General features: G+C 36.8%; 1 protein-coding gene across 10 annotated transcripts in view; it reads right to left on the reverse strand.

Moving 5' to 3' along the window:
- The window catches only part of TIAM1 (T cell lymphoma invasion and metastasis 1), a 251069-nt gene that overhangs the window by 8078 nt on the left and 227512 nt on the right, over positions 1–15479 (reverse strand). For all 10 annotated transcript variants that reach the window (XM_027875529.1, XM_027875525.1, XM_027875531.1 and 7 more), the window contains 4 exons: positions 10781–10889; positions 9331–9389; positions 7971–8073; positions 1153–1240 (listed from right to left, as the gene is read on the reverse strand). In XM_027875529.1, coding sequence (XP_027731330.1) covers positions 1153–1240; positions 7971–8073; positions 9331–9389; positions 10781–10889 — 359 coding nt within the window. The remainder of the gene's footprint in view (positions 1–1152; positions 1241–7970; positions 8074–9330; positions 9390–10780; positions 10890–15479) is intronic.

A 15479-nucleotide genomic window follows, 5' to 3' on the forward strand; every position in this document is an offset into this window, starting at 1 on the left:
TAAGTTAAAAGGCAGAGGTACTTAATATATATCTAGAACTCCTAACGATATGGAACAAAGTCAAATGTCAAATAATGTCTTGTCTAATGGTTATGGACAAATTCAGAGATTTAAAAACTACAATTCTTACGCTGCACTAAGAAATTAGTAAACATGTATTCCTTTCTCCACACTACTTGATATTCACCTCTATAGATATCAGGGCATATTAATCTCTATGCCTAGTGGCTTAAAAGCAGACAGATTTTCTACAGCAAAATATAATCAAACTCTGCTCTTAATAAATACTTCAGAATTCACAATCCTCAAATGCTTTCTCAAATTTGGACTATACCATCTTAGTAAGTCTGAACAGCAACCCCAAAATTATTTTTTGGTAAATGGATTTTTCTAGTGAAGATCCTTGACCTTCCTCACCCTTCTTCACAAAAAACCTTTTTTTTTAACCAAATAAAATAAACACACAAGTTGTTCTTTGCAATGTGTAAATCCTATTTTCTACTCTAAAAATGACTTGCTTCACAAGTTTTTATTTAATATTAAAGCCCCTGAATCTTTAAATAGATAATATATTTATTGAATACTTTAAATTCTTTCTTAGTACACATAGAATAGGTACAGTAAAAAAATACTTCTATTGACACACGGATGGTTCACAAGTCCAGGCTATGGATCCAGCACGGATTCATAATGTCACCTTGGACCACTGTATTTACATTCAAAACTCTCCTTTGTTCCCTCTCCCCACCTCATCCCAATTCTCCAGCCTCTCAAGGATGCTTTAAATGACAAATGTCAATAAAGCAATTTTTCCAAGAAGAGAAATACAGGATTGCTTATTGCCATAAATGCATATTGTAGATGTAAATAAAGTAGTAGTCTTTCCATTAAATATTACATGTATGTGAAAATTTACATACTCCTTCCAAAGCTAAAGTATTAACCATTTGAGTATTAGTAACACCTGCTGTGCTGAATTTTTTAAGTCCAGCCTAAACACTGCAGGAGTTTAAATTATATGTTTTGTAGGCTTAAGTAATTGTTTTTATTAATGAACACTTATTGGGTACAATGACATAAAAACCTCTGTACAGGAGCAAGCCATATAGAAGCTCTTCCTTCTGAATATACAGTCCATGTATGAACACTTACCTGCAACAGAGGTGGAAAGATCTCTCTGGTCTCCCTTCAGATTCTGATTTAACATGGACAATCTCACAGACTGAATTAGCTTCTGCATCTAGGTAAATTGGGAGTGATACAAAGCAAGGATGAGTTAATGTGTATTTCTTTAAAAAAATTTTTGTTTTTAATTTATAGAATAAAACAAGCATTTCTGTAATATAGTATAATTAAAAATATGATTGAACATGAAACTGCAAATATACTATAGGCAACTTGCTATTCCTTTTAAATATATAATAAAGTTATCATGTAAGTTTCTTTTTTTTTTTTCACCTTCCTTCCCTGCCCTATCATTAGATGGCTACCATTAGAAGCAAATTTCAAACTGATGAACAAATACTGGATTTCACAAAAATAGTTTTCACTCCAACATAAAAATACACACAGAACTCCTTAAGTTCAGCTGAATTCCCCAATCCTAAAAGACAAATGCTTCTTCTTGGAAGTATGTAAAAAGCTGTTGGACAGAGGAAGAGTTCTTGACCAAACAAGGGTTAAGAGAACCAGGAGATGAACGGGACAATTTTGACTATATAATAATGAAACATTTTGTCATTAACAAAATCAGTGCAGTTAGAATCATAAAAGAAAAACTTCTTTAATTTTTTATAGTATGATCTTTAATATTAATATCACATTTCCATTTATAATGTATTGTAGAATATAACAAGGGGTTAGTCTAAGTCTTATTTCTGTCAGACTGTTTTCCAGTTTTCTCTGCATTTTTTTTTTAAATTTCTCTGCAGTTTTTATCAAATAGTTCTGAAGGAATTGATGTTTTCTGATTTATCAAACACTGGGTTATTGAGGGTTTTTTCTTTCTGATTCTCTCATCTAGTCTGTTTCATTGATCTACTTCTCTTTTGTAACTAATACCAAATGATTCTGATGACTCTTCTTTATAATATAGTCTGAGGTCTGAAAGTGCCATTTCCCCTCCATCCCTACCTCTTTTTATTATTTCTCTTGATATTCTGGATCTTTTATTTTTTCCAAATGACATTTGTTATTATTTTATCAAGTACTATGAAGTATCCATTCGATAGTTTGAGTGGCATAGTATTAAAAATGTAAATAATTTGGCAATAATTGTCATTTTTATTATATTGGAATCACCTTGCTTTAAGCAGTGAATTGATTATTTATTTAAGTTGTTCTTTATTTCTTTAAGGGGTACTCAGCAAATGAATTTACACAAATATTTGTAGACTGATGCTCAGATATTTTATGCATTTTGTAGTTAACTGGGATGGGATTTTTCTTTCTACTGTTGCTTCTGCTATGGGTAGGAGATGTGTCAGTGTACGTAGGAGAAGGGAAGTGATCAAATAGTTAGAAAAAAATCTTTTAATCCATTTTCTTTGATAAGAGTTTGGCACCAAAGATACAAAAATTAATAGATATATGTACATTATATGTATAATCAAGTCATTCCCCAATAGATAGTGGTTAAAGAATATGAACAGATGGCTCTTAAAAGAAGAATCACAATATTAACAACCATATGAAAGAAAGGTACAAATCACAATTGCAAATGCAAATAAAGAGAAATGAAAATAAAAATAGAATGTGTTTCATGACATACATTGCAAGGTAGCCAAAGATGGAAACAGTAAATATTGGAGGGGTTGTGGAAAGATAGTCATTGTTGGTGGAGCTGTGAATCAGTCAGTTGATAAGCACCTTTTTTTTTCTTTTTGGTGAGGCAATCGGGATTAAGTGACTTGCCCAGGATCACACAGCTAGTAAGTGTCAAGCGTCTGAGGCTGGATTTGAGCTCACGTCCTCCTGACTCCAAGGCTGGAGTTCTATCTATTGCACCACCTACCTGCCCCTTCATAAGCACTTATTAAGCACTTACTTGTGGACTATGCCAGGTACTGTGCTAATCACTGGGGATATAAAGAAAAGCAAAAGATAGTCCCTATGGAAATGATCTACAAAAGCAAGGTATTAGCATTAAGAGGGATTGGGAAAGCCTTCTTGTAAAAGGATGGACTTAAAGGAAGTCAGGGAAACCAGGACGCAGGGATGAGGGAAAGAATTTCTGGGATAGGGAGTATCTAGTAAAAATGTAAAGAGTTGGGAAGTGTAGTATGAGGAAAAGGAAGGAAGCCAGTGTTGCTGAATCTCAGTGTATTTAGGGACAAGGAAGGAATAAGAAGACTAGTTTATGAACACTCTGGAATGCCAAAAAGATTTCACATTTGATCCTGGAGGTAATGGTTTATTGAATGGGGGACGAAGGGGTAGGTATGTGTGACATGGTCAGACCTGTGCTTTAGGATTTAGACATGGATTTGATAATCATCAATTTGACAGCTAAGAGGAAGATGGACTGGGGTGGGGTGGGGGGACTTGGCAGAACAATCAGCAAGCTATCGCAATAATTCAGGTGAGAGGTGATGAAGGCCTGAACTAAGGTGGTATCAGTGTCAGAAAAGAGAAGGGGCTAAGAGAGATGTTGCAAAGGTAGAACCAATGGACTTGGAAAGAGATTGGATATGGGAAATGACAAACAGTTATGACCTAAGGATATTACCTAGGTTGTGAGCCTGGGTAACTAGGAGGATGGTGGTACAATAAAAGGAAAGTTAGAAAGAAGGTTTAGAAGGAAAGATGAGTTCATTTTTGGACATGATGAGTCTACAATTCAAGATGTCCAATAAGCAGTAGGAGATGCCAGACTGTTTTGTTGTTGTTCAGTCATTTTAGTCATGTCTGATTCTTTGAGACCCCACTGGGAAAGGTTAGGGCTGGATAAACATATTTGAGAATAATCAGTACAGAGATAATCACATCCTGTGAGCTGATGAGATCAGGAGGCAATCTGGATTCGGCAATTAGGAGATCACTGTTAATTTCAAAGAGAACAGTTTCAGTGGAACTATAAGGTCAGAAGCCAGACTGAAAGGAGTTAAGAAGAGAATGAAAGGAAAGAAAGTGGAAGCACTTATTATAGACGGCCTTTTCAAGGAGATTGACCAGAAAAGGCAGAAGATATGCAGACTGACAGTTAGTGGGGGCAGAAGGCTCAAATCAGGGTTTTTCTGAGGATGGGGAACAGGTGGGCATGTCTGTAAGCAGGCCAGAGGGTGAGCTGGTAGTGGAGAGTGAGCAGTAAAGCTGATATTTCTTTTTTTTTTTTTTTTGGTTTTGTCATAGAATCTGATATGCTCTTTTTCTTTTTTTTCTTCTCAATTACAAGTAACAAAAATTTTTAACATTTGCTTTTTAAAATTTTGATTTCCAAATTTTCTCCTTCCCTCCTTGAGAATGCAAGTAATTTGATACAGATTATACATGTGCACTCATGCAAAACATTTCCACATTAGTCACGTTGCAAAAGAGAACACAGACAAGAATCAAACTCGGGGTGGAGTCACCCCAGGCCTCAGCTTATTATTGTTGCTTGTCCTTCATTCTCGAAGAGAACCATGACATCAAAGAGGTGTTGCCACGACATGCAAGTGAATTGGATTTAAGTGAGGGAGGGCTGTGCCAAGTCACCAGCCTCCCTTTCTCCTCGGAGTCATCTGGGTCCAGTGGCCACATATAGATCAGAACAACTGGATGCAATAGGAGACCTCAGTTTTTTTTAAGCTAAGGTCTTTAACAGGTTTCAGTTTGACTGAGGTAACTCCCATTCAGTGATTAAGGCTAGGTAAAAATGAGGCAAAGAATAGCTTAGTCAATTACCTAGTCATTGAATTAACTCCCATTGTTTTAACACGTTATTCTCAGCATCCGATCCCATTAAGGAATTGTTTTCCCTGATATCACTGGCCAGCCCAGACTTCTCTTTAGACAAAAACCACAGGGACAGCTAGGTGGCACAGTGGACAGAGCTCTGGCCTTGGAGTCAGGAGGATGCGAGTTCAAATCCAACCTTAGACACTTGACACTTAATAGGTGTGTGACCTTAGGCAAGTCACTTAACCCTATTGCCTAACCCCGCCCCCCCAAAAATAGTCATAAACCAGGCACTTGAACAAGGACTTAACCTACTGTTGGCTGTACCTACACTGGGGAACATGGCGCTTTAAACCTAGTCATAGAAATCAAAAAGGAAATTCCATGTTCTCCCAGGAGGGAGGCCTTTATGCCAGGACTGTGGCCAAAAATTATGATTTTATAGCTATGTCACCTAACCTCTCAGAACTTCTTAGTACCTTCATCTGTAAAATGGGGATATTTGGGGTTAGGTGGTGCAATGGATACAGTGCTGGGCCTGAAGTCAGGAAGACTCATTTTCCTGAGTTCACATCTGGCCTCAGACACTTACTAGCTGTGTGACCCTGGGCAAGTCACTTAATCCTGTTTGCCTCAGTTCTTCATCTGTAAAATGAAATGGAGGAGGAAATCGCAAACTACTCTAATAAATTTGCCAAGAAAACTCCAAATGGGGAAGAATCAAACTTGACTGAACAACAACAAATAGGCGGTGAGCAGCTATAGACGTAGGGGAAGAGGGGGGGTAGAAAAAAGTGGCAGGCAAAACCTTCCTCAAGCAAACATTGTCTTTTGACCTGATTAACAAATACCTTAATGTAAGCCCAATAGGAGGAGAACAAAGCAGCAGAGCTATGCTGATTAATGGATATCACAAATGGTGGGGGGAGGGGGAGAGAAAGACAAATAAGAAAGTAAAATAGAAAAAATTATTTATGGATATCATATAAGGGCAGGTTAAAACTTGGGGGAACATGAAGGCAGAAATCCATCCCTGGAAAAAAATACCTAGAAGTAACAGTAGAAATTACAGAAATCGTGTACAGTAATGTGTTTTTGTGCAGGAGCATGTATGTATGTGAAAGAAGTCTGGGATTGTTTGATACCAATAAAATAAGGCAGACTATACTCCTTGCTAATAAAATAAATAACATGAGAGTTGGGTTTGTTTTTTTTTTTAAACCAAACTCATGATTTTATAGATGTAGAGAGGTCCTAGTGAGGAACTTCCTTTGCTGATGCATATCAGCAATTTTTCTGTAATTTAGTGTCTCATTGAGTAGCCTGTGGTACTCAGAAGTTCAGAGACTTGTCTTAGGGCCACCTGGTGGGTACGTGTTAGAGGCAGGTCTGGTTTTCCTAGCTCTTGAGGCCAGCTCTCTGTCCACTATACCATTGCAAAGCATGGTAGAGGAAAAATCAAATCTCACAATTACAATCTTGAATGTAAATTAATGGGATCCCTCTATCAACAGGAACAGTGCATACAGGATGATACAAACTTGAGAACCATAAATTCACTGCCTGGAAAAAACACAATGAAAGACAGATTTTTTTTTTTGCATTTGAAAAAATGAGAGTTTTGACTAATAGTTATAACACTTCACTTAATAACAAAAAAAATCAGAGGTTGAAGTTATGATGCTGGATAAAGCGGAATTCAAAGTAGAAAAAAGCAAGAGAGCTAAATATAAATGATATCATCCTTAAAAGTATCACTGACAATGAAAGAATATAATTTTAAATATAAATGCATCTTCCTGAATGCAGACAAATTTTTAAAGTAAAAGTTACAAATTAATTGTAATTATAAAATTACTTGAAAAACAAAAAAGTTGGGAAACTTTAGCATCCACCAATGAAACACAACAAATCAAACAAAAAGATAAACATCAAAGTTAGAGACTTGGATAGAATCTTGAAGACAAATCAACCAAACAAACAAAAAACCAGCAGTAGAATTGATGACTACGTGCTTAAAACTCAACAGGAAAACTATAGCATTTAATTTTTTACTTGAACTTGGAACATTCATTGATCACACACTAGAACTTGCTTAACCTAAATTCAGAAAGCCAGAAATTTTAAACACTATTTTTACCATACATTTTTACCATACAAAATGCAACAAAAATAATAACAAATTAAGAAAATGGATCCAAATATCCAAATGGAGACAATGAACACTCATTAAAGGTCTACTATGTACCACAGATTTGGTAGGTACAGTGGATGCAAATACAAAACAGAATTATTCCCCCTCCTTGAGGAATTTAGGTTTTAATGGGGGATATATCACAGTAGGGGTTTGATGGCCAAGGAATAGAGTTTTGGGAGTGGAGCACTAGGGTTGTCTATCATGCTCTTTCCAGTAGCAATGGTAAAATTGACTCGGTTACTATTTTCAGAGCAAGAATAAAAGATAAAAAGTGTCTATGTGAAGGGGGAGGTATATAGGTACTTGGATGAGGTGGGTGTGGGGAGGAGAGATTGCCAGATGCGAAGTATGTCCTGGTTTTTCTGGTGAGTGGCTAGATAGGATGTGAAGCATGGGTTTGTGATCAGTGAGATTTACAGAGTCAGATAAGGATAGTATTATCAACTATTAAATCCTCCAGGGTGGACAGCCATAATCTCTGGAGGTTTAGTTCACAGAGTCAGTCTCTGTTTCAGGTAGTAGGGAGAAGGGGGAATAAACAGTATTTGGATCAAAGATCAAGTTACAGTACCAACAAAAGCAGGTTCCATACATGCTAGGAATCTGTACCAAGAAGACTTTGTTGTTGTTGTTTAGTTTTTCAGTCCTATCTGACTCTTCATAACCCCATTTAGGGTTTTCTTAGCAAAGATGTTGGAGTGGTTTACCATTTCCTTTTCCAGCTCATTTTACAAATGAGGAAACTGAGGCAAATGGGGTTAAGTGACTTGCCCAGGGTTACACAGCTAGTTAAGTGTCTGAGGCCAGATTTAAACTCAGGAAGATGAATCTTCTTGACTTCATACTCGGTACCGGCCACCAAGAATACTAAATGTCTATATTATAATGACTTTACCTGCACTTGTCAAAGCTCGAACCTGAAGAGCTTCAGTAGGAATCATGTGACGAAACCGGAATGGGTCCCATTCCTCATAAATTGAAAGCCTGTGAGATCCTACCTGTATGAGAAATGGAAACTATTTCAGTAAAGAATAACATGTTTCACATGGTAATTGGGTGTTGTATTTTGTAGTATTTATGAGGATCGAATGAGACAATACAAGCAAAGTGCTTTGCAAAGCTTAAAGTTTTATACAAATACAAACGACAATTATTATTTGTAGACCAATCATCATAATTCACAAAGATATGGTGCATTAAAATTTATAATGCACTTTTATTACAATAACCCCCAAGAGGGAGGTAGGACAAGAACCCTAGTTTACTGCTGAGGTAGCTGAGTTTTAGAGAAGTTGACGTGTAGAGTCACCTAGCTAATAAGAGATGGAGCTGCAAGATAAATGCATGTTACTTCTAATTTCATGTGTCTCCAGACTCCACACTCTACAACTATACCTTATATGAGGCTGTCTCAAATTGATTTTCAAATTATGACCCCCCACTACTCTAACTAGCAACCCATATACATATATCCTTTAAAAAAATTTAAAACCTCAAACATATTAATAATAATAATAAAAAAAAGGAACAAGAATCTTCCCTATTTCACTTGACACATGATCATCCAGTCTTTCCTTGAACTCCAGCGAGGAGAAAGCCAAGGAGTCCGTTCCGTTTTTGGAAAGCTCTACTTATTAGCAACTTTTTTTTTATATCAAGCTTAAATCTGCTTCTTTGTAATTCTAGTTTTGCCCTCTGTGAATCAAGCAAAACATGTCTAATCTCTTTCCCAAGTGACTGCCCTTGAAATACTTGCAGACTGCTATTGTGCTACCCCTTAATTCTTTCCTGACAAAATACTTCTAGTCCCTCAAGGTCTTTAACTATCCTGATAACCCTCTTCTGAACCCTCTTCAGTTGATCACTGTCCCTCCTTCCTAAAATGTGACACTGAGAACCAATACAATACACCAGATGTGGAAGTAGGGGCTGATTGATGGGAATATTAAATAAGTGTTGCTGACAGGCAAACAGAGGAAAAGATAAGCAATTTTTTTTTTAAAGGAAGAGGAAGTTAGGAGGTAGGGAAAAAAAGAGGAGTACTTAAAGAGATACTGTTAATGACCTTCATAATAACTACTTCTTCTTATGTTTTAAGGGGAAGTCTGCTTGAAAGTGTAAACTGCAAAAAAAAACCCAAAGAAAACTATTACCAACAAACACCTCAGGCCTTTTCTCTGATATAAAGTCATAATACTCTAAAAATAAGCATGCCTAAAGAGCATGTAGAAAGAAAGCACAAAAACAAATCTTACAAGTTTCTTCTTTTGTTTGGAACCATCTTTATACACAAGGACCACAGCCATTTTGAACACTAGAAAAAAAAATGTTAGTTATTTATTTATATATAGCATTTTCCCCTTTTAGTAACTTACTGTCACCTTCCATTTCATCCAGCATGTCCAAGAATAAGCACCTTTTTGAGATAAAACTTGCCCAGAATTAAACTAAGTATAGAAAGCCTTGGTTTAGTCTGGTGGAAAACAATTCTCTCTAGAAATACATCTACCTAAATTATAATACTATGCTCTTATTTCATGTTTATAACTTCAACTGTCACATCTGTAATTTAGGAAGTATGAAACAGGTGTACCCAGAATAACTGAATATTAGACTTAACCTTAAGAGATCAGTAAGTATAAATCTCTCAACTTTATTTAAAAACATTTTTCAAATTGGTAAATTGTCTTTTAATATATTTTTAAAAGCTCAAAACTAAATCCCTCAATATATAATATCAGAAAACAGTTAAGCTGTTTAGAAAGAGTGTTTGCTTCAAACAATGCCATCCACTGTTTTTGATCCAAGTTTTCATGACACTTTAGTTGCCTACCTACACATAATATGGTGATTATTACTGTGTTTATAATTCTTTTGGGTCTGCTTTTGTTTCCATCCTCCTCATTTTTACAGAAAAGGAAACTGAAGCCCAAGAGAATGGTGAAATGTCTTGTCTAAAGTCATAAGGAATGGAATGAGCCAAAACTTGAACTCAGATCTCCTAATTCTGAGTTCAGTACTAATTAATGAACCAAACATTTATTTACCCACAATATAGTTCCTTAGTGTTTTTCAACCTACTCCACAGTAAGTCAATAAATGGTACATAGTCAGGTCATTGGTTCATGCTCTAAAATTTAAACACCACTTTCTATTTTTTAAAATAAATTTTAATCTTAAACAATTTTTATATGACCTACATTTCCTAACATATTCCTGCCTTACTCCCCCTGCTCTCCACATACCCAAGACAACCCTTATAATTTTGTTTTAAGTTCATAAAAATACAACTTTTAAAAGACAGATTATAAGCCTTCAAGGTCAGGGAACACGTCTTGACACATTGTGACTGCCTTCACCCAAAGATTCACTCCCCTCTCACCCACCTTGATTCTTTGAGTACACTAGGTTTCTGTAACAAGGACTCTAAGTCATCCCTGCCAGTCTAGGGCACTAAGCCCAACAGGAGATATCGCTAAGACCTTTCCAGGTCTAAATAAAATACATGTTAAACTAGTTTGCCATGCTATACATAATTAATTAGGAAGTTTAATTTTGTATTTGGGAGAGCTTCATTGAAATAGTAGAAAGACTAACTCAGATAATTAACTTTATTTCCATAAATATTAACTTGTGAATCAAATTCTCTTGTTTAGAAAAATGTATGGATGTTTCTCCTTCTTCAATACTGCTACTTATACTTACCAAATGCTGCCAATTCTGGCTCTTTTTTCCACTTTCCAAGTGAGGCTGGAGGGTTCAGCCAGATTACTGTAGTATGCAAGAGTAAATCTCCCATGGACAGATCAGCAACCTGAAAATCCAATTTACAATGAGTAGTTTCAATTATTCATATTTGCAAGACTGCATTTTGAAATTCAAGAAGCAATTTTGGATTTTACTTTATAAGAATACTCCACCTTGATTCTTTTTTTTTACTCTTCTATGAAGGTGAGAATTGAAACCCCCAAAGGGTGAAAATCTGGACTCTTCATATATAGACAGACACACATACACACGTATACAAACATGCAAAGAAAGTACAGTCCATAATACCTATGGAGATATTTATTTCCTAAGCAGAGACAGGCCCTAGCAATATATCACAATTAATCCATTCTAATGTCATTAGCAAGTATTTGTTATTATTTGAACCAGCATCTTTGGAAACAGCAGGGAATCAATTCACTTCCTTTTCCCCTTGACACTTTAAAACATGAGACATGTCCCAGTGGTGATTGACTGTTTCATTTGATACCCACAAAAAGCTATTCTAGTTGCTCATGTGTTGCGGGAAAAATACTTCCCAGTATATGGCTTCCCAGTCAGAATTCATTCTGACCAAAGTAGAGACTTTCAAAGTAAACTCCTTTAGATGTTGGCTTTGTCAAGAATTTAAAAATCTAGAACCACATAATACCTCCCTCAAAGACCAACAGCTTGAGCATTTTAACTGCACCCAATCTAATATGTGAAGAACCGTATGGTCTCAGCAAAAATCTCAGTGGAGTTAGCATGCAGCATTTCTAGTACCTACACACAAATACTAGGAATGATGCTTTTGGCTTTACCCTATGTTTGTGCTAGTACCACGGTTTTCTCTTCCCTCTTTTCCCTTGAAGGACATTAGTTTTCCCTAATACGCAATAAACTGTCCCAGGACGTGACTGGCCCCTATTTCCCTTGCTTCTTGGTGACCTAAGAGCATAAAAAGTAGTCTGACTTTGATATCCGGTGACCACACAGATGACCACCCTGCTGAACATATTCATTTCCATATGGAGATAAATGCCACTTTAACCTGGTTGCATTTCCTTGCTATGTTAGAGCTCAGTAAATCTCTTTTCCTTAACTATCTCATTTCATGCCCAAATCAAATCTGAAGGAACAGGGTACCTGTGTCAGGCCTGCTTCTTAACATTTGAGATAGCATGCAGTTGGGGGGAGACGAGATGGTCTTGTAGCTCACATTTTGGTTGAGTTGGGGGAAAGGCACTACAAATATGGAAGGTGGGCAGGCACAACCCAGTGTTATCTGGTAGCAAGAGCCCTTGCAGACATGTATGGATTCTCTCAATGGGACAGAGTTCAGGATCAGTGGGTACTGCAGAAGGATACAGAAAGCATGAAGTCCTGTTGTTGCTGACCATCCTGCCATCACAATCAAGTGAATTGGCTCAGCACAGTTAGAAACTAGAGATGGAGATCTCAGCTTTAAGGGTATGTGCAATGGAAGCTGGATGGCAGCTAATGGAGCTGGGCGAAGCACCAGTGAAGGCATCTCTCTCAGTGATAGGCTGCAGACTGGTACCCACCATGTGTTCTCCTGCCGGGAAGTTCTGATGGAAACAGTGCCATGGGACAGGAGAGTGACAGAAGTGAAGAAGAAACTCGAGGCCTCTCAAATTTCCCAAGTGGTTAAAAAAATAAAAAGCACTCGACTTATTACTATTCCTGCAAAGAGGATAATTTCTTCCTCAGAGGGAAAGGGGTTCACCATTAAGGAACTGGGCAGATTATAGTAAACACATGATGAATCACTAGAACAACAGTTTCTGAGAAGGCATGGTCTAATGCAGAGTGCAAACATGTGGCCTGCAACCTGTATGAGGTCCACAGCATTCCTGAGTCTGGCCTCATTTAGCTTAAAATATAACTGGGAAATATTTAACTACAAAAATTAAAATACAATAAACAAAGATAACATTAATATATGGTTTTCTAAGTCAACATATGCCTGCAGGGTTCCTTAGTGTTCCCTAGCTTACTGGTCTCTACTGTTTAATAGATCCAGTGAGTTCCACAGGCTTAGGGAGCTATTTCAGGATTAAATGTTACAGTTGACTTACTCAATCAGAGCCCCCAGAAAGAGACTTGCCTGAGGAGTCATTTGTACCTAGCCCCATAAAAATAAATGTCCACCACTCTCTCATGTATATCTGCAAGGTGGGGTGAATCACTCCTAAAGGAAATGGATTTGCTACATTGGATTGCTTCTCCCCACCCCCCACCCCCAACCCCCAACCCATGTCCTTTGGCCCTGCTAGGTGAATAGAAGGCAATAACACCCTTTTCTGCAAGGAGTTTTGGGTGTGGCTCTTTAAACACAGGGTTGATAAGAAAGCTATTGATAGCCAGCCTATGGGGGTGCTAATACAGGGAAATTTAGCACCAGGACCCTTCAGCCCCACCCAAACATAACATATCTTCTAAAGCCCCTTGGCCCATCTGCATCATTCAGGGGAGGCTACAGAGGGCAGACTATGGGGCTTGGGAAGGGGTAGTAACATGCACTTCTAAGAGTCAGCATCTGCGCAAGCCCTTTCAGTGTCTATGCTGTGTGTGTAGGGCCAAATGGAAACTTTAAAGTTAGCTGAACAATTCTTTTGTTGTTTTAAGACTTTCTTAAATACAGTTCATCCATTTCCTTGTAAACTTACTAAAGTCTGTTTGCTTCTCAAATAATAAAATTAATCTCTTCTTTAGTTTTGTTGGATAAATTCTGGGTTCATGACCTATTCTTCTTAATTTTTTTATTGTAGAATTTTAATTACTTTGATGTGGTCATACAAGTTCCCTGTTCTTCCACAATCCACTGTGAGCCCAACTATTATTACATGGTACTCAATTTTGCAATTTCTTTTGGCAATTTGTATCTTTTCCCATTGTTGTAGCACTGGCATTTAATGCCATATGATGTAGTCAACTAAATCTTGATTTTTTCCTAGTTGGTGATCACTAGATTCTTTACATATATAATTTGCTAACTGACTTCTCCAATTTTGGGAAATTTTATTTTATGATTTCCTGAAATATAATGTCCATATTACTTTGTTTTTCTAAATTCCCTGAGAAGTCAGTACTCCTGAGATAGCTGCATTGTAATCTGTTACCCAGGGCTGTCAGTTGAGTTTTCATAATTTCCAATAATTTAGATAGTTCAATGATTTTTTTATCTGTATTTCCAGCTGCTGAATTAAGGTGAATTCAGGTTTCTGCTATAATAAGAATACCTTTTGATTGTCTTAAGTTTTTCCTACTGTATTTTTCTATACTGGTTATTTTTTTCATTGTTAGCATTCTTTTTTAGAGGCATCTTTCAATTCTTGCTTAATTTTTAGGCTCTACTATCTGCAAGCTCTTTTGCATTTGATCTTGTGATTTCCTCAAAACTGCCAATTTCTGCTTAATATCTTTAAATATAATAACTGTTATTCTGAGGAAAACTTACATTTCCTCCCCACTCTCATGCCACTATGACTTTTGGCACTTTAGCTGATTTAATTGTTCTACATGATTTGAAATATGTATCACCATGCTGCTTGGTTCACGATTTATTTTGGTTGTTTTTTATTTTATTTTTTAAGTTTTAGCCATTTCTTTTCTCTTTGGTATTCTTTCACTCTAATATCCAGGATTAGTTTGTCACTCTCCAATTTTTTTGTACAGGCTATTTAAAAATTTAAGTTCTTCACAAAGCACTATGGATAAGAGTTTCTTTAAATGCCTCTGTTGTTCTTCTCTTGAGTATAATCCCTTTTAGATTCTTTCTCTCTCTCTGAGTCCACACCTATTTGAAGCCATGTGGTGCAGTAGAAGAAAAAATGGATGTGGAGCCAGAGTACTGGGTTGCGAATTCTGCTTTCTGTAGGCAGATCTTGGGAAATTCACTTAACCTCCTTGGGCCTCAGTTTCCTCATCTGTAAAATGAGGGGGTTGGGCTATATGACCTCTAAGGTCCTTTGCAACTTTAAATCTATGATCTTACATTTTTCCCCTGAATTTTGTCTAAGGTGCTTGTACGACCACATCTAACATTCATTTCTTTGGATGCTACAAACTCTTCTACATGGTCATTTTTCCCACCTATTACAGACGATAAAGACAGAATTCATTATTTTTCTCCTTAAACCCACTCCTCTTTTTAACTTTTCTATTTTGTAGATGGTTATCACCCTCATTTCAACACCTAGACTTGTAACCTTGGAGTCATCTTCAGCTACTTGATCTCCCTCACCCCACCCAATCAGTGACCAAGTTTTGTTGATTCTACGTCTATAGCATCTCTCCCATCTGTCCCTTTTCCTCCATTCATATCACTACCACCCTTGTTAGGCCCTCACTATTTCATCCTTGAACTACTGAAATAGTCTTCAGTTAGTTTCTCCCTCTCTGCCTAAAATTTTTGCCTTCTCCAATCCATCCTCCACACAGCTGCCAGTAATATTTCTAAACTTTTAAAAAATTAGTGTTTATTGATATCTTTTGTTTTCAACATCACCTTGACATCTCAATTCGTGCTTTCTTTTTCCACCCATCCTCTATAACAAAGAATAAAAAGAAAAAAGACCTAACATACACACACACACACACACACACACACACACACACACACACACACACA

Source organism: Vombatus ursinus, unplaced genomic scaffold (genome assembly GCF_900497805.2).
Source record: "Vombatus ursinus unplaced genomic scaffold, bare-nosed wombat genome assembly UNPS02014809.1, whole genome shotgun sequence".
NCBI classification, from domain to species: domain Eukaryota; kingdom Metazoa; phylum Chordata; class Mammalia; order Diprotodontia; family Vombatidae; genus Vombatus; species Vombatus ursinus.